The sequence below is a fragment of the Cebus imitator genome, unplaced genomic scaffold (genome assembly GCF_001604975.1).
Source record: "Cebus imitator isolate Cc_AM_T3 unplaced genomic scaffold, Cebus_imitator-1.0 Scaffold886, whole genome shotgun sequence".
Lineage (NCBI taxonomy): Eukaryota > Metazoa > Chordata > Mammalia > Primates > Cebidae > Cebus > Cebus imitator.
This window is the reverse complement of record NW_016108201.1, coordinates 141312-168201: the sequence shown is the minus strand read 5'-3', so window position 1 is coordinate 168201 and position 26890 is coordinate 141312. Positions and strand designations below refer to the sequence as shown.

At 47.6% G+C, this 26890-nt stretch overlaps 3 protein-coding genes across 5 annotated transcripts in view; 1 reads left to right on the top strand and 2 right to left on the bottom strand.

The window, feature by feature from the left end:
• The window catches only part of LRIT2 (leucine rich repeat, Ig-like and transmembrane domains 2), an 11067-nt gene extending 4600 nt beyond the window's left edge, over nucleotides 1–6467 (top strand). The window contains exons 1-3 of one of the 2 annotated variants that reach the window (XM_017520841.2): nucleotides 1231–1392; nucleotides 1688–2469; nucleotides 4389–6467. In XM_017520841.2, the coding sequence (XP_017376330.1) occupies nucleotides 1283–1392; nucleotides 1688–2469; nucleotides 4389–5149 (1653 nt within the window). In that variant the 5' untranslated portion in view covers nucleotides 1231–1282 and the 3' untranslated portion in view covers nucleotides 5150–6467. Of the gene's footprint in view, nucleotides 1–1230; nucleotides 1393–1687; nucleotides 2470–4388 lie in introns of those variants that run through there. The other variant, XM_037735667.1, reaches the window with a different exon arrangement.
• Nucleotides 6468–11094: 4627 nt separating this feature from the next.
• On the bottom strand, nucleotides 11095–12005 carry LOC108298107 (mitochondrial pyruvate carrier 1). Of its 2 annotated transcripts, XM_017520839.2 has the most exons (2): nucleotides 11918–12004; nucleotides 11095–11861 (listed from the first exon to the last, which is right to left on the bottom strand). In XM_017520839.2, the coding sequence occupies exon 2, from the start codon at nucleotides 11801–11803 to the stop codon at nucleotides 11603–11605; it is 201 nt and encodes a 66-aa protein (XP_017376328.1). In that variant the 5' UTR covers nucleotides 11804–11861; nucleotides 11918–12004; the 3' UTR covers nucleotides 11095–11602. The 2 variants fall into 2 exon arrangements, with proteins under 2 accessions (XP_017376328.1, XP_017376327.1); XM_017520838.1 differs by having other exon boundaries at nucleotides 11095–12005.
• An 802-nt stretch (nucleotides 12006–12807) lies between these two features.
• The window catches only part of CDHR1 (cadherin related family member 1), a 23327-nt gene continuing 9244 nt past the window's right edge, over nucleotides 12808–26890 (bottom strand). The window contains exons 9-17 of the mRNA XM_017520835.2: nucleotides 25376–25454; nucleotides 24060–24160; nucleotides 21635–21838; nucleotides 21145–21297; nucleotides 18612–18776; nucleotides 18060–18127; nucleotides 17364–17592; nucleotides 16436–16693; nucleotides 12808–15217 (exon numbers count right to left, since the gene is read on the bottom strand). Coding sequence (XP_017376324.1) covers nucleotides 14678–15217; nucleotides 16436–16693; nucleotides 17364–17592; nucleotides 18060–18127; nucleotides 18612–18776; nucleotides 21145–21297; nucleotides 21635–21838; nucleotides 24060–24160; nucleotides 25376–25454 — 1797 coding nt within the window. The 3' untranslated portion in view covers nucleotides 12808–14677. The remainder of the gene's footprint in view (nucleotides 15218–16435; nucleotides 16694–17363; nucleotides 17593–18059; nucleotides 18128–18611; nucleotides 18777–21144; nucleotides 21298–21634; nucleotides 21839–24059; nucleotides 24161–25375; nucleotides 25455–26890) is intronic.

Here is a 26890-nt window from a genome sequence, read left to right as displayed (position 1 = left end):
GGGTTTCACCATGTTGACCAGGATGGTCTCGATCTCTTGACCTCGTGATCCACCCGCCTCGGCCTCCCAAAGTGCTGGGATTACAGGCTTGAGCCACCGCGCCCGGCAAGGGGATGTGGACTTTTGAGATCTTAAAGTTTGTTGGTGGATTAATGGGCACCAACTGTGTGCTAGGTGTTGTATTTAACATAATCTCAAAGTGTTCTAAAAACAGGCCGGATGCATTGGCTGTATTGCACCTGTAATCCCAGCTGCCTGAGAGGCTGAAAAGTTCAAGACAGGCCCGGGCAGTAGTGTGAGACCCCATCTCTGAAAAAATACAAAAATTAGAAAATAATATAAAATAAACTCCTGAAAACACTATGAGATATTTACTAATATTACTATGAGATATTTACTAATATTCTCACTATGCAGAGAAGACTCACAGAGATTAAATGACATTCCAAAGATCTCAAGGCTCAGAAACAAAAGCAAGGGAGAACTCCTTGGGACAGAGTTTATAACAGTTGCCCTTGACCCCATTCCTTTCATTAAGCAAGAGTATAGCTTAAAGCAAATGACCAATAAATATTTGTGAAATAAATGAAGAGTGAAAGAGCAAGCATGTAAAATTGTATGCATCTCTTTTTAAAATGTAGGTTGCTCACTTTGATGATGTGAAATACACAGGATTCAGGAAAGGTTGTGAAGTCCAAGTAAATAATCTTTTGGTTTAATCAGAAAATACAATCTTGTGTTTGAAACTGGTGATCCAAGCTGCAGAGGCAGCTGTAATGATGCAGTAGGAAAGAGAAAAAATGACAGGAATGAACACAGAATTACTTTGTTACTCACCACCTGTTTTCACTTCGAAAAAATGATTGGAAATTCTAGGCTTCAGGAATCAATTGTGAGTGATGAAGAATTAAATAGATTCTGGCCAAATCCCCTGAACAATGGTGCTGAGAATAGCACTACCTGCTTGTTTCTCAGACTTCTTTCTAAGACACTGAGAAATGTAGAATCCGTATGGAATTAGACATCTGACTTGGAGTTTGCTTTTCAGACTCAAGAATCACACATATGTTGAATTTTACGACCCTAGCTAAGAGACATTGGTCCCACTTTGTGTGTCCTGACTGAACCTGTGGTCTGGGCTGTAACAGACCTCAGAGCTCCCAGGGGCTTTCCTGCTGCTGTGCAACTTACATCACCATGGATTACCAATAATAGGATTTGCCACTCGGAAGCTAGGGCTATACTTATTCAAAACTCACAACGTATTTTCTTACAGAGAAATATGGCTTCAGTTTTTCGCCACTTCCTGTTAGTTCTGGTCTTTCTGGATACAAATGCAGCGCAGCCTTTCTGTGTGCCAGGATGCACTTGCTCAGAGGAGAGTTTTGGCAGGTGCGCTCTGCTGGCCAGATGCCAGAGGGTTATGGGGAATGGGTTTTCTTTGGGGATGATGTGGAGAGAAAGCAGGCTTAGAATTGGCAGGAAATCAGCAAATCTCTATGAGGCTCATTCCAGTTGGTGCTGAACTTTGCTAAACTGTGCATTTTTACCAAAATGAGTCTAACCCTTTTATTTCAATGAAAAATAATATTTTTATTCCGATTCACATGTCTAATGCCAGGATCAGCCTGACCCACTTTCCAGTTCCCTGTTGTTTATCTTAAAGCTGTTCTGGTTTCTTGTACAGGACTCTGCAGTGCATATCTGTCTCCTTGGGAAAGATCCCTGGGAACCTTTCTGAAGAGTTCAAGCAAGTAAGAATTGAAAACTCACCCTTATTTGAGCTGCCCCAAGGGTCTTTCGTCAACATGAGCACCTTGGAATATCTTTGGCTCAACTTTAACAATGTCAGTGTGATCCACCTGGGAGCCCTGGAGCACCTGCCAGGACTGAGGGAGCTGAGACTGGAGGGGAACAAACTCCGCTCAGTACCATGGACAGCGTTCCGGGCCACCCCTTTCCTGAAGGTCTTGGATCTCAAACGCAACAAGATTGATGCACTTCCTGAGCTGGCTCTTCAGTTCTTGGCCAACCTGACCTACCTTGACCTATCCTCCAATAGGCTTACAGTCGTATCCAAGAGTGTCTTCCTGAACTGGCCAGCCTACCAGAAACCCCGGCAGCCTGACTGTGGGGCCAAAATTATCTCCAGCCTGGTGGTGGCGCTGCATGACAACCCCTGGGTATGTGACTGCCGCCTAAGGGGGCTTGTCCAATTTGTCAAGTCCATTACACTCCCGGTCATCCTGGTGAATTCCTACCTGATATGCCGGGGCCCTCTCTCCAAGGCAGGGCAGCTTTTTCATGAAACTGAGCTTAGTACTTGCATGAAGCCACAGATCTCAACCCCCAGTGCCAATGTCACCATTCGGGTGGGACAGAATGTGACCCTACGATGCTTGACACAGGCCAGCCCCTCACCAACCATTGCATGGACTTATCCCCTGAGTATGTGGAGAGAATTTGATGGTAAGCCTCATGTACCCTCTCAGTGTATCTGGAGGGAATGGAGAAGTCTGTAGTAATCCCATCCTCGTTAGAGAAGTTCAAAGCTGGGTCAATCACGAAGGATGGGTGCAAGTACGATTGGGATAGCCCTGAATTATGCTCACTAGAACAGAAAATATTCCAAAGTAGTGTTCCACTATTAGAATTATTTTAAATGTTTGCATACAGATCTCTCTAGAACATATGCACACATATAAATACATATTTCAGGGCTGATTTAATATCTTATGTAAATATTATAAAGTTGTATACAAGCAATAGTCTTTGGGAGTTTTCTAGATGCAAAACTCTGGGTACGTATTTTAGAATTCTAGAAATTTTGACTAGGATTGATTCTAGAGATGATCTATTGCTTATTTCCTAAACTTGCCTTAAACAAAATCACCTGGGGTACTTGTTTGAAATAACATCGACATAAGATTGTTCAGACCTTATTGACTTGAAGTTGTAATACTGGGACCCAGGGAAAAGAAGTGACCTCTATGGGCACTGGGACTGGAATTCAGATCTGCCTCTTCTTTCCTGGAACTCTGTGCTCTGTTTTCATACCTCAGCTGGGATCACCTTTAATGCTACTCTGTAGGGCTGGGCATACCACAAAGCTGGGGATGGCCTCCCTGGGGTTATCTAGAAGCTGAAAAGAAAAATCTTTGTAGAGTCCTCATATCCTGTCTTCTGTGCTCTGTCTAGAGGACAACTAGGAATCACTGGGTAAAATTTGGGAAACATAGTCATTTGTGCAGATATTGGTTATACATGATGACAAACCTCTGGATGGTTTTAAAAATACCCAATTACCTGAATTTTCACATTTTCTATTGTTTTGGTCATATTGGTTTGAAGTTCAATAGTGATGAAAGAAAAATATAGGATTTATTGTTGTAGCCTCTTTGAAAACCAAGAAATGCATTCAGGTATTGTCTTTTGTGATGCTCTATAATCACTCTTTGGCACTGTGTTATATACAATCTCTCAGAAAAATATAAACTAAGACTTACGGAACACTTACTTTCAAATTAATGAGGTAGGTGATTGCTTATCATTTCATTTAATTGACAAGAAAATTGATGCCAAGAGAATGTAAGCAACTTGCTGAGGACCACATAGGATAGGAGCTCTATTAGGGACAGGAGCCCAGGCATGTGGCTCCAGGCTCTGAGGCACTGTACATCTGCAAGGTAAGAAGGTGGCTCACACCTGTAATCCCAGCACTTTGGGAGGCTGAGGCGGGTGGAGCACGAGGTCAGGAGATCAAGACCATCCTAGCCAACATGGTGAAACCCCATCTCTACTAAAAAATACAAAAATTAGTTGGGTGTGGCGGTGCACACCTGTAGTCCCAGTTACTTGGGAGGCTGAGGCAGAAGAATTGCTTGAATCCGGGAGATGGAGGCCGCAGTGAGCCAAGATCACGCCACTGCACTCTAGCCTGGGCAACAGAAGGAAAAAAAAAAAAAAAAAAAAAAAAAAAAAAAAAAAAAAAAAAAAAAAAAAAAAAAAAAAAAAAAAAAAAGGCACTTCTTGAAGCTCATAATATCACACAATCACGTAGTTGCAGGAACTCTCCTGAAACCCATGGCTCAGCAAGGCCAAGGTGGTTTGGTGGGTGCAGTCAGTGAAGTTGAAAGAGTATGGTCTTCATAGGTAGAAGAGCCAGGTTCCACATCAATTGTTGCTCTGAACAACTCTCAGTGTGGGAAAGTTGATGAATTGCTCCAATCCTCAACATCCTATGTTGGGAATCAAACACCTGACACCAGGTACAAGGTTCATAAGAGGTTACCACCATTCTTGAACAAAAAAAACAACTGGCATTGCTAGACACTTTCTGGCAGTCTATCAGATAAATGCACAGCTGTTTTGCTTTTCTTTCCACCCAGTGCTGACATCTTCTACTGGAGAGGATACTGCTTTGTCGGAGCTGGCCATACCTGCTGCCCACCTGGTAGACAGTGGTAATTACACCTGCATGGCCTCCAACTCCATCGGCAAGAGCGCCCTTGTAATCTCTCTCCATGTCCAGCCTGCCCAGGCCCTACCTGCACCTGATTCTCTTTCCATCCCCTCAGAGGGCAGTGCCTACATTGACCTGCGGGTTGTCAAGCAGACAGTGCATGGGATTTTGCTGGAGTGGCTTGCAGTGGCTGACACCCCTGAGGAGGAGTGGTTCACCCTCTACATTGCATCGGATGAAGCCATCAGGAAGGAGGTGGTTCACATTGGCCCCGGAATCAATACTTACGCTGTGGATGACCTCCTTCCTGGCACAAAATATGAGGCCTGCCTCAGTCTAGAGGGCCAGCCTCCACACCAGGGCCAGTGTGTAGTTTTTGTAACAGGCAGAGATGGTGTTGGGCTAGAAGCACGTGAGCGCCTCCTGCATGTCACAGTGGTCCTGTGCGTGGTGCTGCTTGCAGTGCCTGTGGGCGCCTATGCCTGGGCAGCCCAGGGCCCCTGTAGCTGCAGCAAGTGGGTCCTGCGCTGCTGTCCTCATCGCAGAAAAGCCCCCAGCTGCCCCCATGCAGCCGCACCGTCCAGGGATGGCTCCTTTAGAGAACATCCAGCTGTCTGTGATGATGGTGAGGGGCACATAGACGCTGAGGGGGACAAGGAGAAGGAAGGAATGGAAGACAACAGCTGAACAACGGAGGCCATGGGGTGGAAATGGTGTAGGCTTCAAGCCTCTGAAACCAACCCTCTGCAGCAGTCCATCCATTTATCTACCGGGTATATATTGCGCACCCACTGTGTTCAAAGCACTGAACTTGACATGGGGGCTCAACAGTAAAAAGGGGAACGCAGTCTTTATCTTCATGATTAAGAGGACACAGTCATTATCTTCATGGAGTTAAGGTCCATGAAGATTTGTCCTATCAAATTAATCATTTTATTATACATGGTGATTAGAAATTACTATATGTTACTCTTTGCATATACATAGCCTTATAACATTTACATGTTTATACGTAACGTCTACATATAACATTTTACCTATGTTATCCTGCAAACAAAGGTAGACTTCTACCTACTTTTTGTAGGTGAAGCAACTGCAGCCTGGACAGTTCAATGACACGCCCAGAGTCCGCATCTGGCAGGAGGCAGAAGCCCTACTCAAAAGAGGTTCCAATTCCATTGTTTCCTTGAATGTCTGTTTTGCAGTATTCTTGTGTCTTTCATTGTTTAGAAAGTGTGACCCTCTCTCTTCATGACAAACTCCTAATGAGATCACATAAATGTGAGATTCCAAAGAGCTTCCCTTCAGGGTGATGAGAGCTGTTGGGTGATGTGAGTCTCTTTTTGTGGGTATCTGTTCCCCGGTGAGAGGTCCTTGGTGCAACTGGGAAGGCTGGAGCCATTTCCACCGAGGAGGAGCAGAGGATCGGCTGCAGCCCTGGGTCTGGCAGAGAGCAGAGTCTGCAGGGCCATACCCAGAAGGAATAGCATCCATATATCCACCACTTTCCCTTAGTCAATGTCTCAAGCCCTCCTAGGAAATCCCTGAGAGGTGGTCATTTCCTCTTAGGTGGACTCATGTGGAATGGAGGGGCCCCAGGAATCCCAGCATCAACTCATCGTCCCTCTGGACAGCCCTTCTAGGGGAGAGCATTCCTAGGATTTAATCCACATCTATCTTCCTGCAGTTTCCCTCACTGGCCACATGGAAACGTTTTGAAGAGTGTAAACATGAGCTAGCCTCATTGTGACATCTTCACACCTTCCTTACTCGTTCCTAACGATCCTTTTAGGCCCCTCTCAAGTGTGTACATTACGTCTTCCACAGAGCCTGCCTTGACTTCACACCTCTGTGGAGAAGAACAACATACACAGTGTGTCATTGGTTGTGAGACCTTTGCAGGCAGAGACTGACCTTCCTCACTGTGGCCACTGCACTTGTCTAATACCTGATTTGTGCTCATAATAAATGTTAGTTACAATAAAATTTTTTTAAATTGAAGACAGTTCTCATGTTCAGACCAATTGTCTACTCATTTCTTCAGGTTCTACTCATTTATTTTCTTCTGGGCATTAGAAAAAAAAACCCTCCAAATTAAAAAAAAAAAAAAAATTAGGGACAGGGTCTCACTATGTTGCCCAGGCTGGTACCAAACTCCCGACCTCAAGCCATCCTCCCATCTCTGTCTCCCAAGTAGCTGGTATTACACCTGGCCAAAATCACTTTTAAATAAAAATTTTTAGCCTTGCCAAAAGCAGAGCAAATTTCATCCCTCCTCTTCCATCAGCTTCACCAAGTTTTAATGTTTTCCAGGCTTATTTCATCTTGTCCTTGCCCTCAACATTTGTTTTTTAACTGGAGTGTTTTAAAACAAATACAAAGCTTCACACCAGTTTACCTGTAAATGTTTTAGTTTGAGGTCTAACAAATGAAGTTTTAAAAAGCATAACCACAATGTTATTATCACTCATAAGAACATATATTTAAAAATTATTGGGACATATATATTTAGATATGCACAATGTATAAAATACACACATACATGTAATGTGGCAGATAATTTATTTATGTGGAATTTCCTATGATAAATTTTTTAAGAAAAGTGGTTGGAGCAAGAAAAGAACTTACACTTCTCTTGGCCTCTGTATGCTTCCTTCCATAGCATCAAAGGGGGTTGATATGGTTTGACTGTGTCCCTGCCCAAATCTCATCTCCAATTGTAATTTCCATAATCTCCATATGTTATGGGAGGGATCTGGTAGGAGGTAATTGAATCATGTGGGCAGTTTCCCCCATGCCATCGTTCTCATGATAGTGAGTAAGTTCGCACAAGATCTGATGGTTTTATAAGGGGCTTCCCCCTTCACTCGATTCTCATTCTTCTCTCTCCTGCTGCCATGCAGAGAAGGACATGTTTGCTTCCCCTTCCACCATGATTGTATGTTTCCTGAGTCTTCTCCAGCCATGCTGAACTGAGTCAATTAATCCTCTTTCCTGTGTAAATTATCCAATCTCAGGCATGTCATTATTAACAGCATGAGAACGGACTAATACAGTGGCCTTTGGAACTTGAGGGTGCAGCCATCATGAAACGGCCTGGGCTACCATGAAGGTAAGAGTGGATGTTCAGACCTTTACACCAAGCAAAAGAAGCTTGGTGGTGCATGTGAGAGAGCGGCGTCAGGACGAGAGAAGGGCTGTGCAAGAGGAGCAAGCAGTGCAGGGGGAGAGCCAGGAACACGTTGGTGGGCAGGGCAGTGTTTAGCTGCTTCTGTAAACATGGAAATTTAGGGAGAGGGAAATGGTCTAGGGAGGATTTCTGAGAATCTGATACTTTTTAAGATGCTTGGGCTGCCCCTTGAAAAACCCTAGAGTAAAGATTCATGTTACTCAGATTGAGTAAGGCAATTTGACAGTGGGGATACAAGAATAGACCCTGGCTGGAATCTGGTTTCTTAGGCTTAAATTTTGGCTTTATTTCTTATTGGCTTTGTTACATCAGGGAAGTTACTCTCTTTTCATGTACCTTAGTCTTCTCACCTATAAAATACGGTAATAATAGTACCTTAGTTTTCTCACCTGTAAAATGGGGATAATAACAGTACCTACCTCATAGGATTATTCTCATGATTATACAAGGCTTTTTTTACAGGTAAAGTTCTTAGACCAATATCTGGCACGTAGTAAACCCTCAGTAAATGTAACAATAATAAATGTTACCATCATTTCAAGCATCTCAGTCAGTTTGTGCTTTCTTTAAATGTGACTCAGAATATAGACAGGACCATAAGATATTAGATCTTATTAGGGCTACACATGTGTGTGTATATATATATATGTAATGACATGACATCTAGGCTAATATCCTTCACGTGTTCTGTTTAATTCATGTTGAAAAGATGCTACCGTTTCAGATTTAGTTGTTATATCCCTGAGAAGCTTATTTATTTAGAGCTTAGACCATGCAAGTTTAAGGCAAATGCCTTTGGTTGAGGAGACATCTATAAGCAGGGCTACTTGCTTTTAAAATGAAGCCTCTCTAGTCCCAGGTGATTATCAATTTAAGAGAGGAATTTTGTTCTTTTTATATTTTCTTCTATTTTGCTAGAATCTGTACATCTAACACCTAGAGGATAGTCTGGCACAGATGATGTACTCTAAATGTGTCACCCTAAGAATGGCTGAGTAAATTATTGAGAGATTATTAAATAACCAAACCTCATTCAGACCTCAAAAGAGGTGCACGTGCACAATTTTTTTCGAGATGGAGTCTCGCTCTGTCGCCAGGCTGGAGTGCAGTGGTGTGATAGTGGCTCAATGCAACCTCCGCCTCCCAGGTTCAAGCAATTCTCCTGCCTCAGCCTTCCGAGTAGTGGGACTACAGGCATGTGCCACCATGCCTAGCTAATTTTTGTATTTTTAATAGGGACAGGGTTTCACCATATTGGCCAGGATAGTCTCGATCTCTTGACCCCATGATCCGCCTGCCTCAGCCTCCCAAAGTGCTGGCATTACAGGCATGAGCCACCACGCCTGGTCATGTGCACCATTTCATAACATCAAACCAATGTCTCCAACATCAGCCTGTTTCTACTCTGCCTTATTGATCAAATTATGGTAGCCTAGGCCATGATCACCTCATTCTGGAAACTAGGCCCTTCAGAGAACCCCTCCCCAGGTTGTATGTGAGTCTCCTAAGGGGTCCTCCACGTGGCACATGCCAGTCTCCTGCCTCATTCCTCATGTGGCATCTTCTCCATTCTTCCTCTCCATATCTTTGTTGCACCTGTCAACAGATGCCAACACCCCTGGCAGGTGGACTGGCCTTGGATTCCTTCAAAGACTTCAGTCCCTAAAGACGGAATCGCCAAAATCCTTAGAGAAACAGAGCATGGTGACGTCGCCCCAACTCCGAACACACTTTTCCAGCTGGATTCTGAGGGAGAGCTGCTTGAGGACAGAGTTCTACAAGTTCTTTGGGACATTTCATTGTTCCCAAATCCCCTGGAATGTCAACGCCCAAATGCAGGCTGCCAGCTGCACAGGTCACAGATGCTGTGGCATCCACCCTGTCCTTCACTTCCCTCCAGACCCAACCTTCTCTCTTCTCCTAGCATGAAGTAAGAGCTTCTGGATCTATAGGTTGGGTGGAAACATTCTGGGGGTGAGAATGCATGGAGGGGGTCCTCTCTTTCAGGACACAGTGCTCTAGTATGTGGGCCACAGTTACAGTCTACTGAGCTTGTGTAAGTAGATACAAAGCCAGTGCTAGGCACTTTACATATATTAGCTCTTATCATCCTCTCTGCAACCATATTTTGCACCCTGTATTAGTGAGGAAAGTGAGGCCCAGAGAGACTTGACCTCTTGTCCAAAGTCACACTTAATGGCAGGACCAGAATTCAGATCTAGGGCTGTCAACTGTAAAGCATTGTTATTCCATGTGATTAGAAGATCTGAGCTCAGCTGCAGGAGGACTCTGGAGTCACATCTACTTATTGTCCATGGGGCTATAGCTGCATTCTTTTTTTTTTTTTTTTNGGGAGGCTGAGGCAGGAGAATCACCTGAACCCAGAAGGTGGAGGTTGTAGTGAGCTGTGATTGCGCCACTGCACTCCAACCTGGGCCACAGAGTTAAACCCTGTCTCAAAAAAACAAAAACAAACCCCAAAAGTGACAGAATGTAGACTCCTGAGGGAGACTGTGCCTCACGGACCTCCCCTCTGCTCAGCGTGGGCTGCTCTGCTGCTCTCATCGGCTACAATACAGAGAAGGAAACTATTCAGATTCAAGTTGGATTTTTTTTTTAGACAAGTCTTCCTCTTGTCCCCCAGGCTGGAGCGCAGTGGTGCAATCTCGGCTCACTGCAACCTCCACCTCTTGGGTTCAAGCCCTTCTCCTGCCTAAGCCTCCCAAGGACCTGGGATTACAGGCACCTGCCACCACACCTGGCTAATTTTTGCACTTTTAGTAGAGATGGGGCTTCAGCATGTTGGCCAGGCTGGTCTCGAACTCCTGACTGCAAGTGATCTGCCTGCCTTGGCCTCACAAAGTGCTGCGATTAGATGTGTGAGCCAACGCACTCGGCTGCATTTTTTTAGAAAGCTAACTTAACTGCATAATCTGAAATAAGTCAGGACTGTGCTCTTAGGATGCTTTCAGTCATTCGGTCAGACCTCTGGAGCAGCTCCTAGTTAACAGCTTCATCCCTCCCTTGGAAGTTGGTTCCTTCAACTGAGCACCAGTGCCGCGCTGGGCCCCATGATCAGCCCATTCCTGTGGGACTGCAATCTCAACAGCTTTCTGTGGAAAGCAGCACAATTCTTAGATCACCACAGAAATCGCCTCTGCAACATTTTACAGATAGGGAAAGAGAAGCCCAGAACACTCACATGACTGGCCTGAGTCTCAGTGACTGAGGGGCGTTTCTATTAGTAACACTTGCCCGTAAGAATAGGTTCTGCATAGTTGGACTGTCGATGCTTTCCAGAAAACACTGGCCTTCCAGCTCTGCATTTCCTCCAGCCATCTTCATAGTTTTCAAGGAGTTCCATTTTCACCTATAATTGTCTTTTCAGATACATTGTTCTTCAGTTTCCTAGGGAACGCAGCAAGATATTTAATCATGCTCATTTAACAAATATTTAAATCTTTTATTGCCTTAAGTTACAGCATCTCAATATACACACTGCATGGAAATACACAGATAACATTTTTAAACAGTGGGGAAGAGATTTTAGGTATGTGGCCAGCTGTTGGTTGTCTTGTGGTCATTAAAGACAATGTCAAGAAGTAGGAGTACTTAAGTACTAGTAGTTACAAATTTTGTTCTCTTCAGTTTTTCATTAAGTAAATTCTAATAGATAATAATATACATGTTACTGCAGATAAAACCATCATCAGAAATTATTAAATTGCATATTTTGAGCTACTCTTTATGGAAAGAAGTAAAATATTTAGTACTTGTAAGGCAGCAGAGAGTTGGTTAAGAGACTCTCAGCTATTTCTATAAAAATAGAATGGCTAGTAAAAATAGCATTCAGCATATTTTCCTTAGTGAGGCTATTTATAATGAAATCTGTGACTCAGCAGCAGCTGGCAATGCTGTCCCTTCAAGAGTTTGCTCTTCATTTTCCGTTGTTATGCAGATGCCTTTTTACTCATCTCATGTTTGATAAGCCGCCCTCCCTGGATGAGCTGGGCTACTTCATTTGTTGCGTGGCATGCAAACAGAAGCCAGTTCCGAGGCTGTACCTTGTAGGCAAATCTCATGAATGTCAAAGAATAGCAACAGAGGGCAAATGTCATGCGTCCGCTGATAATCTCTGGAGACTTTTTCATGTCATTGATGGCAGCAATGGGAAGACCCCAGTTGGCTACTGGGCCCCAGAAGTGCGTACTCATGAGGTAGTCCCGGAAATCCTTGCTTCGGACATAGTCGGCCGCTTTCCGCACCAGCGCGCCAGCCATGGTTGTTCCGGACACCAGACCCCAAGTCCTCCGTGCCGCTGCTGCCGCTTCCCGGAGCCTGACACTCCGACCAAAGCCCTATAGCTGCATTCTTAGGGCCAGGAATGGGCAAGCCGGCCCAGCATGCCATTCCTGCCTCCCAGCTCTTTCCCTGGAGGCCTATCATGGTGCCAGCTTGAAGCTCCACCTGTCTCACTTGGACTGAGTAGGCAGCTCCTTGGCCCACCATTCTTAACACAGGGACTTGGCTGGCTCCACCCCAATGGCGGGGTCTCCTCCAGCGCTGACCACACTTGCCGGTCTCTTAGGTCTGGCTGCACCCTCCTCCTCTTTCCCAGTGTGGCTCATGCTGGCTACTGGGCACTTCCCCATCCATGGACAGTTTGCAAGATTGGCTCTCAGGTTCAAGTTCCTGAGCTTGTCCAAGAGCTCGCCCTTGGCCCAGGGTCCACTTGCTAGTCTGAGCTTCCAGCTCAGAGATCTTTATGACCCCTATCTGAGAGACAACAGTGCTTCCCAAGCTTTCATGCCCACCCTAGGCCTCCCAATTCCTGCCATTGCTGGGCTGCACTGGTAAGTAGGTGAGTGTGTAATTGATTCTAGCTCCAGGTTCCATTCCTCTCCAAGAAGCCCTGCCTGAGCTTGTCCCATTTGGGAGAAAAGCCCAGTAGACAAGGCCTGCAAATGTCCTGCTGTTCAAGGTATATGCATGGCAATTTGGACAAAATTTTTCAGCCTCCTTTAGAGTCAGATCTGGGGGTCAAAGAATGGATCTACCCGCTGAAGAAGCCAGGAGGCAAGTTGAACTTGGCTGTGTGTCAGGAAGACTGGTCTCCACAGGTCAGCAAACACAAATGAAAGCAGGGAGCAGGGGATCAGCATGGCCTTTGGGTAACAGATTTTATTTACCATTTTACAAAAGAGGTTGATTGCATGCAAGTCGTAGGGATGCTGTATTTCCTGTGGAGGTCAAGCACTATCCAGTACAGCCCTCTCCTGAAACACAGGCTGGAAAGTAGCTGTTTGCTCAGTCTGGGCTCCTGGATAGCTAGAGTCCATCTCTTGCTTAATACTGTTCAAGTCAGGGACTGCAGAAGTCCCAGCAAGGATTCTGCACACTGGCATACCTCAGTAACACCTCCAAACACAGACTCAGAAATCAGGAGAGCCACATGTGCATACAGTCTCTTTAAATAAAATCACCAATGTATTCTAGAGGGGCTGTTAGTGAGTGGAGTCAAATGCCAAGAACCGTTCTACTTTTCCCTCTCTGTGCACACATCGAGATTTCCTGATAACAGGTTCCTTAAAGCAAGGCACAACCTGTTTGTATTAACCCCAGAGGCCTTGTATAACTTCTCTCCTAGGGAAGCTTGTCACAAGCTGACGTCTGCCCTGGCTAGACCAGATCCTTCCTACCAACCTCCTGTCTGGCCTCAGGCAAATCATTCCTCTCTTGGGAACTCATTTCCTTCATCATGACAAATTGGAACTCTGGTTCTCTCTGATGGTAGCTGGCCAGGACCGCAGTGGCAATGGGTAACGGAAGAACGGCAGGAGAGGTATATGAGTCATGGCAATGCCGTCATCCAATGGTAGCCCCCTAAGCCCAGCAGTGCCTCCTGGGGTGCTTGGCAGAGTAGCTGTGAGGCTCCTAAGACCTTCTGGAAGAGCTGCACCTAGAGAACTGGGCTGCAGAAAAATACTTCGCATTCATGCTGCTTTGCACTTGGTTAAAGCCCTCATCACCATTATATTCCTCAGTCCTCACCCCAGACCTACAATTGAGGCAGACAGGACTCACTAACAATCCCTCTAGAATACATTTCTTCATTTACAGATGAGGAAGAGGATGATCAGTTAGTTTAAACAGCTTTCCCAAGGTGATACGATGTGAGCAGAAGAGCTGGATAAGAAAGGAAGTCATCTCAGCCCTGACATTCATCTACGGCCCTGAGTTGTCTCTTTGAGGATGGCTGGTGGGGCAGTTCCTCAGAAAGGGGCCCTGATGCTCCTCTGGATGCCTTTAGGGCTACCTCTATAACTCCAGCGTTGACATTTCTGGACTCAGGGCAGTCCTGGCTGGAGACATCTGCCCTCAATCTTGGCAGGGTCCGTCTTCCACCTCTGTGTCCCTGGTCCCATGTGGGCATACCAGGGCCCACAGTCTTTGCCCAGACAGAATGCTCTCTTTCCAAAGGCATCCCGGCACAGTCCTGAAGTCAGTGTGTTTTCAGTGCATCTCTGCCCTCCCCTTAATTACATTTGTTTTCCTACAGCCCAAGAGGTTTGCTGACCTGCAGCCTGAGACAGTGCTGAGCCTCCTTTTCCTGCTTCTGCTCTCAGCTGCAGGCATCGGGATCCAAATTCTTGTCAGCTTTGTTCCCTGTGGCCAGGAACCTGCTGCTTGACTAAGGATGATGGGATCCCAGTAGGATCTGGGGACTGTGAGGTCCAGGGTTGGTGAATAGAAGACACATAGAGCTGCCTTCTTGTCAATTCCCAGCCCTGAAGAATGGGGGGCATTGTAGTAATGCCAAGGATTTGAGTAATGGGGAAGTATTCGCCAATTGCATCCTATAGCCCAAGCAATGTCTTGCCCAAGGCCCTGACCGGAGCCCTGTATATGGGAGTTACACCATTGTACAAAACAGGTGTGACTTTAAGGAAAAGAGGAAGGAGAGCATGGAGCAGCAGCGTGGTCGGGGTCGAGGGGAGGAAGGAGGGCAGACCATAGCACACACACTAGAAGTAAGCCTTGCTGTGCATACTCTTCTTTTCAAACTTTTGCTTGAGCTCAGAAATCAGAGTCGACTGGACAGGGCTCCCCATAGTTTTGGGGTTTGGTGGTGGTTGGGACTGCTGGGGGGTGAGAGAGCCAGAGACAGTAGGCACGGTCCAGTGGGCTGCGCCCGTGCTGGGCGCCATGCTGGGAGGTGGAGGGAGAGCTGGAGCTTTTGGGAGCAGGGAGCTTTCTGGGCTGTTGTTGTTGCAGTTCTCATTGGGAGGTTTCTCTTTGAGCACTAACTTGGTAGCAGCTTTGGCGCTCTTGGACTTGAGCCACTCAATGCGGATGGTGCGGGGCGCAGGGGTGGACCGCTTGCGGACCACCCGTCGCACTGGCAGGACCTTGTTAGACTTCTTGTTGCGCCAGAAGGTGGCGGTGGAGATGAGGACAGTGATGGCCACGACGGTGGCCATGGTGCCGGCCAGCACACCCACGGCCTTCATGGGGTTGTCCTTGGTCTGTATCAGGAAGGCAGCCATGGGGCTCCGGGAGAGGGTCTGAAAGAGAGAACCACCCCCTGCCCTCAGCTGTTCCCACCTGGTCACTGAAGTCCAGAGTAGGGCATGTGCTTCCTTAAACCTAATGGTTTTCAAGCTTTCTGGAGTCAGGAGTCCCTTTGAGAATCTGATAGGCACTATGCACTTGGGCTTTTGTTCAGGAAAATGCATACAGAGAGAGTATGATGCATGCAGCTCTCCAGAAAAATGCATGCAGAGACAGCATGGTGCAGACCAGTCTCTAGTACAATGTGCTCAGACAGCACGTGCAAACAACCTCATTTGGATTCAGAACTCTGGCTTTAGCTGGACTCTGTCCTTGAGAGAGTAGGAGATTACCTGCCTTTGATTGTGGCAAGGAGTGGGGGGTCCGTCTGCCCAGATATATCAGGAACCTCTGAAGTGACTACTTTACTGTTAGACACTGAGCTGAGAGCTACACATAATGAATTCACTCTGCTTTTCAACACCCATGTGAAGGAGGCATCATTATTTCCATTTTATAGGAAAGGTAACAGAGGCTTAGCAAAGCCTAAAGTCACACCATTAATAAGTATTGAACTAGAAACTCAACCTCCATTCCAAAGCCTGTATGTTTGATGGCACAGGCTGACTTTGATAACATTAAATATCTTTTTTTTCTTTTCTTTTCTTTTTTAAGATGGGATTTCACCATGATAGCCAGGCTGGTCTTGAACTCCTGACCTCAGGTGGTCCACCTACCTCAGCCTCCCAACGTGCTAGGATTACAGGCGTGAGCCACCGTGCCTGGCCAAATATATACTGTCTAATTTTCTTTCCTTTTTTTTTTTTTTTTTTTTTTTTGAGACGGAGTCTTGCTCTGTTGCCAGGCTGGAGCACAGTGGTGTAATCTCGACTCACTGCAACCTCTGCCTCCCGGGTTCAAGCAATTCCTCCGCCTCAGCCTTCCAAGTAGCTGGGACTACAGGCACGTGCCAAACGCCCGGCTAATTTTTGTATTTTTAGTAGAGACGGGGTTTCACCATGTTGGCCAGGATGGTCTCGATCTCTTGACCTCGTGATCCACCTGCCTCGGCCTCCCAACATAATGAGATTACAGGCGTGAGCCACCACGCCCAGCCCATTGAGTGTCTTTCGGAGGAAGCCTGGAGATGGTACTTATCGCTTTGCCCACGTTGCAAAGAGGCCTGAGCTGGCCCTCTGACCCCTTTTTCCTGACCATGGCTTTGCACTCACCTCAGCATCTGTGATGTCAATCTTGAGTAAGGCTGTGGTGCTGAAGGATGGGGAGCCCCGGTCCTTGGCCTGTACCTCTAGGGACCATATGCAGTCCCTCCCGGGTGTGATGTTGTGCAGGGCATCCAGGGAGCGGATGGAATTCTTGAGCCAGATCTCCCCCGTGTGGGCATCGATATCAAACACATTGGCCGGCTCTGCATGGGTGATGGAATAGTCCACCAGGTTGTTGGGTTCCTCTGCATCCTCATCTATGGCCTATGCACAGGGAGAGACAAACAGAGGTGGGCTTTCAGGACCATCCTTGTGTACAATGGCTAAATCAGCACGTCGTATGGGGCTTGCTGGGTTGATGGGAAATCGTCCTGATCCTATTTTGAGAGGATTGAGTTTGGAAAGGAATAGAATGTGTGCTCTCCTATAAGCCAGGTTCTATGTAGACCTTACACATGTGCTACCCAGTTCCATTCTCAGAGCAAGTCTAGGAAGCAAATATTGGTGAATCCATATTACGGATGCAGAAATGAAAACTTAGATGTGAAGTGGCTTGCCCATGGATACAGAGGTATAAGAAGGACAGCCAGGATTCACAGTCAAGTCTGCCTGGTTTCAGAGTTCATCCTTAGAGCCACATTGGCAAGATGACAAAGTGCAGTGAGAAAACCACTCTTTCAAAAGCAAGCAGACCAGCTATGTAAAGGCAAGCCAAACACTTAACCCATCTGGCCTGTTTTTTCCTTTGTTAGTAGCACTGTCTTCTTTACTTCTGTGTTGAGGTGGGGTTGGGGATATATAAAATATCTTAAAGTTCCTTGTTCATCGTGGGAAGCCAATAAATTTTATCTTCAGTGAAATTCATATGCCCCAGTATCTCTTGCAGCTGCCAGACCCAGGCTTTTAGGGGAGCTCAGCTGCCTCTGAAACTCACCTCAATTTTCACTGGGGTCCCCAGCACCATCGTCTTCTTCTGAATGCTATTTCCAAACTGAGGGCAATGGTCATTGACATCTGACAGTGTGATAAACACCTCAGCTACGCTGTACTTGCCTTCCATATCCTCTGCCTTCACAAAGAAGTTGTACCTGGCAGTGGCCTCCGCGTCCAGGCTAGCCCAGGGCTGGGTGTAGATAAGCCCAGTGGATGGGTGGATCAGGAAGCTGCCAGGCAGAGAGCATAGGCGCGGGTGTGCATGCATACACACACATGTGCACACACGCACATGCCTGCAATAACGAGCTGCCTCCCGAATCAACAGTGAGGTGTCACGCAGCTCCTCCAAAGTGTCCCACCTGCTCCCTCCTATCCTTGAAGTCTAAGTAAGGTAGATCCACCTGTGGACTCACCCATCTGTCACTATTCAGCTTAACAACTCCAGTTGTAGTCTTTCTTTTTCTCTTCCTATGGCCTGTCCCCTCCCCAGCCAGTCCTGCTTGCCTGGCTCCTGAGGCCCTGGGCTCTGACCTTCTTTACCCTCTGCCTCAGCTTTCCACTTCCTCTCTCCACTCCACTTCACCCAGGCTCCTGTCCCTCCCAGGTCTCTCCTGCCCCTGCCACGGACCCCCTCCACCCCCAGTCTTCCAACCCCCTTGCCCAAGGCTCTGTCCTGGATTCTGGATCTACTTACAGGTCTGCCCCAGTCCCATAGATGGAATATTTCACTTCGCCCCAGTGTCCTGTGTCTGGATCCACAGCCTGGAAGAGAAAGAGCTCCCGGTGGCATGTGCCTCTTTGTCAGGGTGTGTTGGCAGCTCCCATGCCCTGAGGGTGGCTTTCAACCACAAAGCAAGGGGATTTGGGGTTTGCCCAAGGGAGAAATTGGTGGAGAGACCTGCCCGGGAGGCTTGGTTTTCCTCCAAGAAGTTTTAAGTGTTGAAATAGCCAAGAGATTTAGATCTGAAAAACATTCATCTCTCCTTTGTAAATGAGGAAGGAAGAGGGGATGGGTCCCATGCCCTGTGCTTGCTATTTACACGTATATCCTCATTACAGTTCTGTGAGGTGTTGTAATCCCCATTGTATGGATGAAGAAACTGAGGCTAAGAGAGGGCAAGTATCTTGTCCAAGGACAGCTAATGAGTGTGGGCTTTGCCACTCAAACTGGAATTGACCTTCCAGATTTGTCTGGCTTCACAAGGCCCCCATCCCACCCCAGTTTCTGGGCCAGTCTCCAACCCACTGTGACAGCCACCACACTGGAGCCCCCTGGGGCATTCTCAGGAATCCTGGCAACATAGTAGTGGGAGTTGAACTTGGGGACATTGTCATTGGTGTCCAGGAGCTGGATCACAACATCCGCTGTAGAACTGAATTTCTCCGGGGTGTTCACTTCAACTGCCAGGAGCTGGGAAGGAAGGAAAATGAGGACTTATCTGGGTGGGCATTCACCTTGTGGAGAGCCTTCCCACCTCACCTCCCCAGGACTGATCCAGCTTCCATCTGCCAAGTCTCCCAATCTTCCTCACAGCTGCCAACCGGCTATGCCTGCCACCATCTGCAAGGATCACCTCTAAGGCCTGGCATCATCCTCTACCCCTCAATTGGCTTGTAGTGCCAGTTTTCTGATCATTCCCATCTATATTGGAGTCAGTTTATTTTGTTCCACTGAGCTGCATATTCCTTTCCAGTTCCAATTGTCTTGACTATTTTTATAAGTTTATTGCCAGAGATAAAAACCAGTTTAATTTGTCAAAGCTTGTTGCCACTTGTCCAAAGGAAATTCTAAGGAAGAGTTAATTAGGGGCAACAACAACAAACGGGCTGGGCACGATGGCTCATGTCTCTAATCCCAGCACTCTGGGAGGCTAAGGTGGGCGGATCACCTGAGGTCAGGAGTTCGAGACCAGCCTGGCCAACATGGTAAAATCCTGTCTCTACTAAAAATACAAAAATTAGCTGGGCGTGGTGGCATGCGCCTGTAATCCCAGCTACTTGGGAGTCTGAGGCAGGAGAATCACTTGAACTCAGGAAGTGGAGGTTGCGGTGAGCTGAGATCGTACCACTGCACTCCAACCTGGGAGAAAGAGCAAGACTCTGTCTCAAAAATAAAAAACAGGGCTGGCATGGTGGCTCACACCTGTAATCCCAGCACTTTGGGAGTCCGAGGCAGGCAGATCACGAGGTCAAGAGATAGAGACCATCCTGGCCAACATGGTGAAACCCCACCTCTACTAAAAATACAAAGATTAGCTGGGCATGGTGGCTCACGCCTGTAGTCCCAGCTACTCGGGAGGCTGAGTCAGGATAATTGCTTGAACCCGGGAGGCAGAGGTTGCAGTGAGCCAAGATAGCGCCACTTTATTCCAGCCTGGCACCTGGCTATGAAGGAAGACTCTGTCTCTGTCTCAAAAANAAAAAAAAAAAAAAAAAACAACAAAAACAACAACAACAACAAAAAACCAAGTCCTGGCTCTGTTGCCCAGGCTGGAAGGTAATGGTGCTATCTTAGCTCACTGCAACCTCTGCCTCCCAGGCTGAAGCCATCCTCCCATCTCAGCCTTCCGAGTAGCTGAGACTACAGGCATGCACCACAATGCCTGGCTAATTTTTGTAGAGATAGGGTTTTGCCATGTTGTCCAGGCTGGTCTCGAACTCTTGGGCTCAAGCGATCTGTCCCACTCAGCCTCTGAAAGTGCTGGAATTACAGGCGTGAACCACTGGACCCAACCAAACTCTTTATTGACTTAAGGAGAATTCAAACTTTTTAAACAAGGTATGCCTTTTATGTCTCTTGCTTTCTTTATGCCTCTTTATAAAATTTTGCATTTTTCATCATTTGCATGATGCACATTTCTTCTTATGCTACTTCCTACAAATTTTATGTGTTGGCTGTCATTGTAAAAGAGAATTTTTAGTCTCATATTTTCTTATTATTTTCTGTATATAGGAAACCTACTGGATTCGTGCATTAACTTTGTAATCAGCCATGTTAGCAATTTTGCTGTGTTTCTAAGAGTTTTCTTTTGTCTTTTCTAACCAAACAATCATATTATCTGTAAATAATGACTATCTTGTCTCCTCCTTTCTAAAGTTTGAACTTCTTATTTCCTTTCCTTATCCAGGAACAATGCTATTCCAGGAATTCTGTTAAATAACAGCAGTGATAGCAGGCATCCATGCTTTGTTCCTAACTTCATGGATGGCTTTTGTAATAGTATTTCACTTTTAAGCATAATGCAGCCTAGAAGAGGGCATGTGTTTATTTGTAGAATTATAAATAACAATTTTAATCATGTCAATGAAGTATTTCCTTTTCCTATTAACATATTATATATGTTCATATATAATATGCATTTCGTAATACCATTATGATTTTACATAATTATCAACGATATCACAGAAGTACTTTTTTTCCTCTTCTGCTGAGATTGTTATTAGGAGAGATAACAGATGTCAAGGCATATGATAAAACATCTATCTTGATCATCAAATAGATTTTCTCTGTCTATTAACATGGCAAATTATATTGGTAGTTTTCCTTTGATCCCACACCACCGCCTGCATTCCTGGGGCTGGTTGTGGTGTGTAAGCCAGGGAGCTCAGTGAGGCTGAGGCTGTGAGCAACCTGCAAGAAGAGCAGAGGGCTGGAGGAGAAAAGCGGAGGGCCAGGAAGGCCAGAGAATGACAAGAGACCCCTCAGGAATGAACCAAGATGCTTGTATGAATTCCTGGGGCCCTCCCATTCAGGGCAGTGAATTCAGGGCACCACCAACCTTGAAAGTTAATACTTTGGACTTTTCAAAGTCAATGGCAGCTGAGTTCTCCACAATAATCGTGACTTGGGCTTCATTCAGGACTGTCTGTGGAACCACTCGGAAGATGCCCCTGGCTCCCACCAGCTGCAAGTTGAATTTGGCATTGGCTCCCTGGAGAATTTGGAGAATGCAAACGGGGAAGATGAATGAGGATAGAAATTTATATTCATTCTGCATAGAAGTCTTCACATGCCCTTAACCTGGGAGATATTAAGAGAGTTTCTGCATCTGACTTTTCCTTCTGAATGGATTGTGAGTGCCTTCAGGCTAAGCAGGTAGTCTTTGATTGGCTACTCTCCCTCCTCTCTCCTCTTATTGTTTCATTCCTTTTGTGGCCCACTTGGCCCCTGCTACATACACAGGGAAGGCTGATGCAGACCCACTTAGCTTTGGGACCTTGGCTCCCTGCGGTTTGCGGGAAGGCAGAGTGGAGGGTAGGACCACGCACCTGGTCAGAGTCATTGACGGTGATCTTGAGGCCCCTCAGTATCTCTCCCTGGGGCGGGTGCTCATTCATGGACAGCTCAAATCTGTTTTGGGGTCCACTCTCTCCGTAGAATGTTGGTGGGTGGTTGTTGAGGTCCACAATCCTGATGGTGACTGGGACGATGGCCTGGGCAGCTGGGCTGCCCACAGGGCTTATCTCGGTCACCTGGGATGGGGAAAAGTGGCTATTGCTGTGTGGCAGGTATACCCTTCAGATGGTCCAGCTCCTACCTCCCTTGTATAATCCCCTCGGTTTGAGTGTGTCCTGGCCTAGCAACTTGCTTCTGAATGATAACATATGGCAAAGATGGTAAGCTATCACTTCATGATTAGATGACAAGAGATTGTAACTTCTGTCTTGTGAACTCTCTCTTTTGCTGGTTTTGATAAAGCAGGTAGCTACAGCTGACAGAGATGAATGGGGTGACCTCTAGCCAATAGCCAGTAAGGAGCTGAAGCTCTTATTCCAACAGCCCACAAGGAACTGAGTCTTGCCAGTAATTGGGTGGGCAAGGAAACCAGTACTTCCCTGGTCAAGCCTGCAGATGAGACCCCAGTCCTGGCTGACAATCTGATTGCAACCATGTGAGGGACCTGGAGACCAAGGACCCAGCCAAGCTGAGCCTGGAGTCCTGAACCACAGAAACTATGAGATATGAATGTGTATTGTTTTAAGCTACTAAGTTTGGGGTAATTCGTTACACAGCTGATAACTAATACAGCCTACAAAGCCAGGGCCAAGAGCCCCTAGGCACCCTGTGAACCATGTGGCAGATATCCTATGAGCTTCTTCAAGAGCTCCTTTCCCTTCTTCTGTAATCATGCTCTGGTCTTATGTATCCTAAAATTACCCTTCCTGGACTCCAATTCTTCACACCTTCACTGTTGTCCCTTTTGATTCTCACCCTATCCCTCATTCAGATACTTCACCCTGACTTCCACCCTGCATCTGGCACTGCTACTCTTTCTTCTTCCCAAGTGTTTTATTCCCGTGGCAATGTGACTCTGCTCTCACAGCTTCTCCTCAACCTCTCTAATCCCTCCTGGGTTTCCTTTACCTGCCCTTCTCCTCCTCCTCACTCTCAACCTCTTCACATAGCTCCCACAGCTGTGCTTGGTCGATTGTTCTCTCTCTTCTTCTTCTCTGGGTGCCTTTATTCCCTCCCACACCTTCCAGCTACCTGTAGGTTGACATTCTCTCCCACAGTTGCAAACCTGTATGGCCCAAGTTTTGATGTTTGAACTTGCATACCCCTCAGGCATTTGAATTCATCCTTCCTCACCCACTTCACTTGCCCTCTGTCCTGCACTCCTGATGGCATGGTATCACCAGGCTTCATCCATTCCTCTCCCATTCCTTACCCTCGAGGTCAGATGATTCCCTCATTCTGTGCAATCTGCTTCATGCATACTTTTCAATTTCTCCCTTCCTTCCATCCCACCTCTCCTCACCCCCATAGGCTCTCCTCCCCTGTTACTTCTCATCCAGTTTCCTCTGAAACCAAGTTGAGACCAGAGTTCTCAAATTCTGGCTGGGACTGGTGCCAGAATTACCTGGGTGCTTATAATATGCAGACTCCTGGGTTTGCCGCAAACATACTGAATTCCTATGCCCAGGAGTAGATCCTGAAAATCTTGGTTGGCCCAACTCTCCAAATTTGGGAACTCCACTGGTCTGGTGAGCAGCCAGGTGAACTCTCCTAGTGGCTGTAATCCTGCTGAAAACCTTCCAATGGCTCTTTATTGCTCTTGGACGGGACCAGCTATATAATTTGCCGGCCCAGTGAAAAATAAAAATATGGGGTCTCTTGCTGAAAGAATTCCAAGACAGTCAACTTCAAGCACTAAGCTTAGTGTGGGACCCTTCTAAGTATAAGTCCCTGTGTGACTGCACAAGCCACACACCCAGCTTTAGAGACAAATCCCTTATATAATCCCCTCAGTTTCAGGGCCTTTGCTCCTCTGGCCCCAGCCTGAGAGTCCACCTTTCCTCCTTCTCCAGGCTGCCCATGGGCTCTCTGCTGTGGCCTCACCTGACTCCTTGTTGTTTCTCTAATACATCACTGCTCTTCCCTCCAGCCTGAGCTTGCTGTGTTTTCCTGGCTTGGTATGCTTTCACTCGGCCTCCACCCACCCAATGCCGGCCTCTGGCAGCATGCATCTGCGAGATCCCACCCATGCTCAGGCACTGCTGCTTCAGTCCCACCTCCTCCTGCCTTTCTGTGACTCCCTGTTCATGAGTTCACGTCTGGTGCAGGTGCTCTTTGGAGCAACATCTAGCCCCCTCTCCAGAATATGGGCCTCAGGAAAAAGGCCTGGGTCTCATCACTTTTATAGCCTTCTAGGACCAAAAGAGAGCAGGGAAGACAATGCTAGAGGGAGGGTACCTGTACGTGCAGCTCATACACCTCTCTCTGGAGCTGGGCCGGGCTCTGCCTGACGGAGATGTCTCCAGACGTCTCGTTAATTTCAAAGGCTCCATCGCTCCCTGTCACAGAGAAGCACCCTGAAATTCTACACAGGGCCACGGGGAGGCGCAGGGGAGTTGTGTCAATGGAAGCTCCTCCTGCATTGCCTAGGAAAGTCTCCATAGAATGGAATCCTGTCACCCGTGTCTTGTCAACATGGAAAGAGTCTCAGAGGGGCTAAGTAACTTGACTAAGGCTACACAGTCAGTGCAGATCTAGGACTTGAACTCACTTTTGTCCAGCTCCCAGGTTGCATACTGTGTCCCTTCTCTTATGCATAATACTAGATGTGTGTGCGTGTGTGTGTATGTGTGTGTGAAGTGTGAAGAAAAGAGAGGAAGCAAGGAGGACATACAGTGAGAGGAGGATATGGACACATGGACGGGGAGCAGGGAAAGGAGGGACAGGAGGGAGGGAATAAAGAGAGGAGAGGGAGGGTGTGGAGTGGGACAGGCAGGAGATGGGGTGGGTGCTCTGGGGCTGGGTAAAGCTTTGCAGTGGTGATGGGAGGGAAGGCAGCTGAGGTCCCGTGAGGCTAGGAAAAAGAGGCTGGCAGGTTTGTCCACATGTGAGCTGCTGGAAAGTAAGTATGCACAGGCATGTAATAGAGGCAGGCTGGGGCATACAGACATGCACACATCTGGGACCGGGCACCAGGTGTGATGCCCTGGCCTAGTCCAGGGACAGCTCGGCTGGCTCCGTTGCTGTCCAGCTGTGGCAAGAGCACAGACTGTGGAGCTAGCAGGCTGAGGTTCAAATACAGTGATGGGAGCTTGGGATGCCTATTTAGCTTCTTCGGTTTTCTTGTCCATATACAGGGCTGCTTTAGGGCGCTGCCATATCATCACTGCACTTGATTCATTTAATTCAGCTATATGCTGTGGGATAACAATTAAAAAGGATGAGGAAATGCACAGCCACTTAAAAAGTGTGAGAAATGTTGCCACACGTTTCCATCAAGGAGCAAATACCCGGGGGAGAGGAGCATGGGCCAACACCTCCGTGTTGCTCTCAGCGCCCTCGCCCATGCTCTCCCAGCTCCTGGGTGTCATGACAGGCAGGGGACGAAGCACACAACCCAGAGACTTCCTTGTCTTGGGCCCTGCCCTTCCTCTCCATACATCTTATACTCCTGGTCCTACAGACGAGGGAGCTGGCATCTAGAGAGGTTGGGGAACTTTGCTCTGGCCACCTAGACAGTCAAAGCTGCAGCCCCCAAAGCCGCTCAGACTCACCGTTCACGAGGCTGTAGATTATCCGATTGGGTTTGCCCCGGTCTCCATCCATGGCGACCACCTTCAGTACCTCCGAGCCCTCGGGGAAACAGGAGCAGCTGCTGCCTGATGGGCCTTCCCCTCCCCAAACAATGTCCCCATGATAAAAAAGGAGGTGCTACCCCCACCCAGGAAAAGAGCCAGGCCTCTGTGTGGTCGTGCAGCATGACACTGCTCTCCTGTGCCGAGGGCTAGATGCACTCACTGACCTCCGGAGCTGGAGGGATAGCCTGAGCCCCCACTGCTTCCTCGCCGGTAGGGGAGGAAGCCTCCTTTTCCTAGCCTCCAGGCTCCCCAAGGGTTCTCAGGCCTCTTGCACCAACTTCTGGCCCACAGGCCACACTCAGCCCTTGCCTCTACTGCTCCCCGCTCTTTAGCCTCACTCTCACTGCCATCTCTATCTTTTGCTTTCATCCTGCCCCAGAGGTGCATGAAGGGAGAGGGGAAAGACAGGTGGGAGAGAGACCAAGCCTCATATGTGAGGTCTCAGAATTCAGATTTTATCCTGTGGGCATTTGGTGCTGCTACAAGGGTTTGGGGTAGGGCTGCCCCAGCTGTGTAAGTCTTGCTTGACCTCTGGCTGTTGTCCCTTCTTCAGCCCCCTACACCAGCCCTTCTCTCTGGTTGACTCCAGGCTACTTCTTAACCCGGCACAGATGCTGCCTCCTTCCTTGGAGCCTGCCCTGAGCCCTGTCCCTCAGCACCTCCTTCTCCTCTTAGCTCCTCAGTGGAATGGCCTGGGCCTCCCCTGGCCCGCCCTGCAGGCCCCACCCAGGGCAGTCCAGCAGCTCTCTCCCTCACTTTGAGCTTGCCCTCGCCACTGGGTCCTCAAAAACTGTTTCCTTTTGCTTTATAAAGCAGAGAATAGACCAGAGGCATTGGCTCACGCCTGTCATCCCAGCACTTTGGGAGGTCGAGGTGGGTGAATCACCTGAGGTCAGGAGTTCCAGACCAGCCTGGCCAACATGGTGAAACCCCTTCTCTACTAAAAATACAAAAAATTGGCCAGGTGTGGTGGCTCATGCCTGTAATCCCAGCACCTTGGCAGGCAAGGCAGGTGGATCACGAGGTCGGGAGATCGAGACCATTCTGGCTGCCCAACGTGGTGAAACCCTGTCTCTACTAAAAATACAAAAATTAGCCAGGTGTGGTGGCATGCCACCTGTAGTCCCAGCTACTCAGGAGGCTGAGGCAGGAGAATCGCTTGAACCCAGGAGGCAGAGGTTGCAGTGAGCCGAGATCGTGCCAGTGCACTTTAGCCTGAGCAACAGGGTGAGACTCTGTCTCAAAAACAAAAACAAACAAGCAAACAAAACCAAAAAATTAGATGGGCATGGTGGTGCACACCTGTAGTCTGAACTACTCGGGAAGCTGAGGCAGGAGAATCGCTTGAACCCAGGAGGCAGAGGTTGCAGTGAGCCCAGATCGCACCACTGTACACCAGCCTGGATGACAGAGTGAGACTCTGTCTCAAAA

Bases quoted from the DNA above. Each gene is read 5' to 3' on its own strand.
- LOC108298107 (XM_017520838.1), bottom strand. From the start codon at position 11,932: ATGGCTGGCGCGCTGGTGCGGAAAGCGGCCGACTATGTCCGAAGCAAG.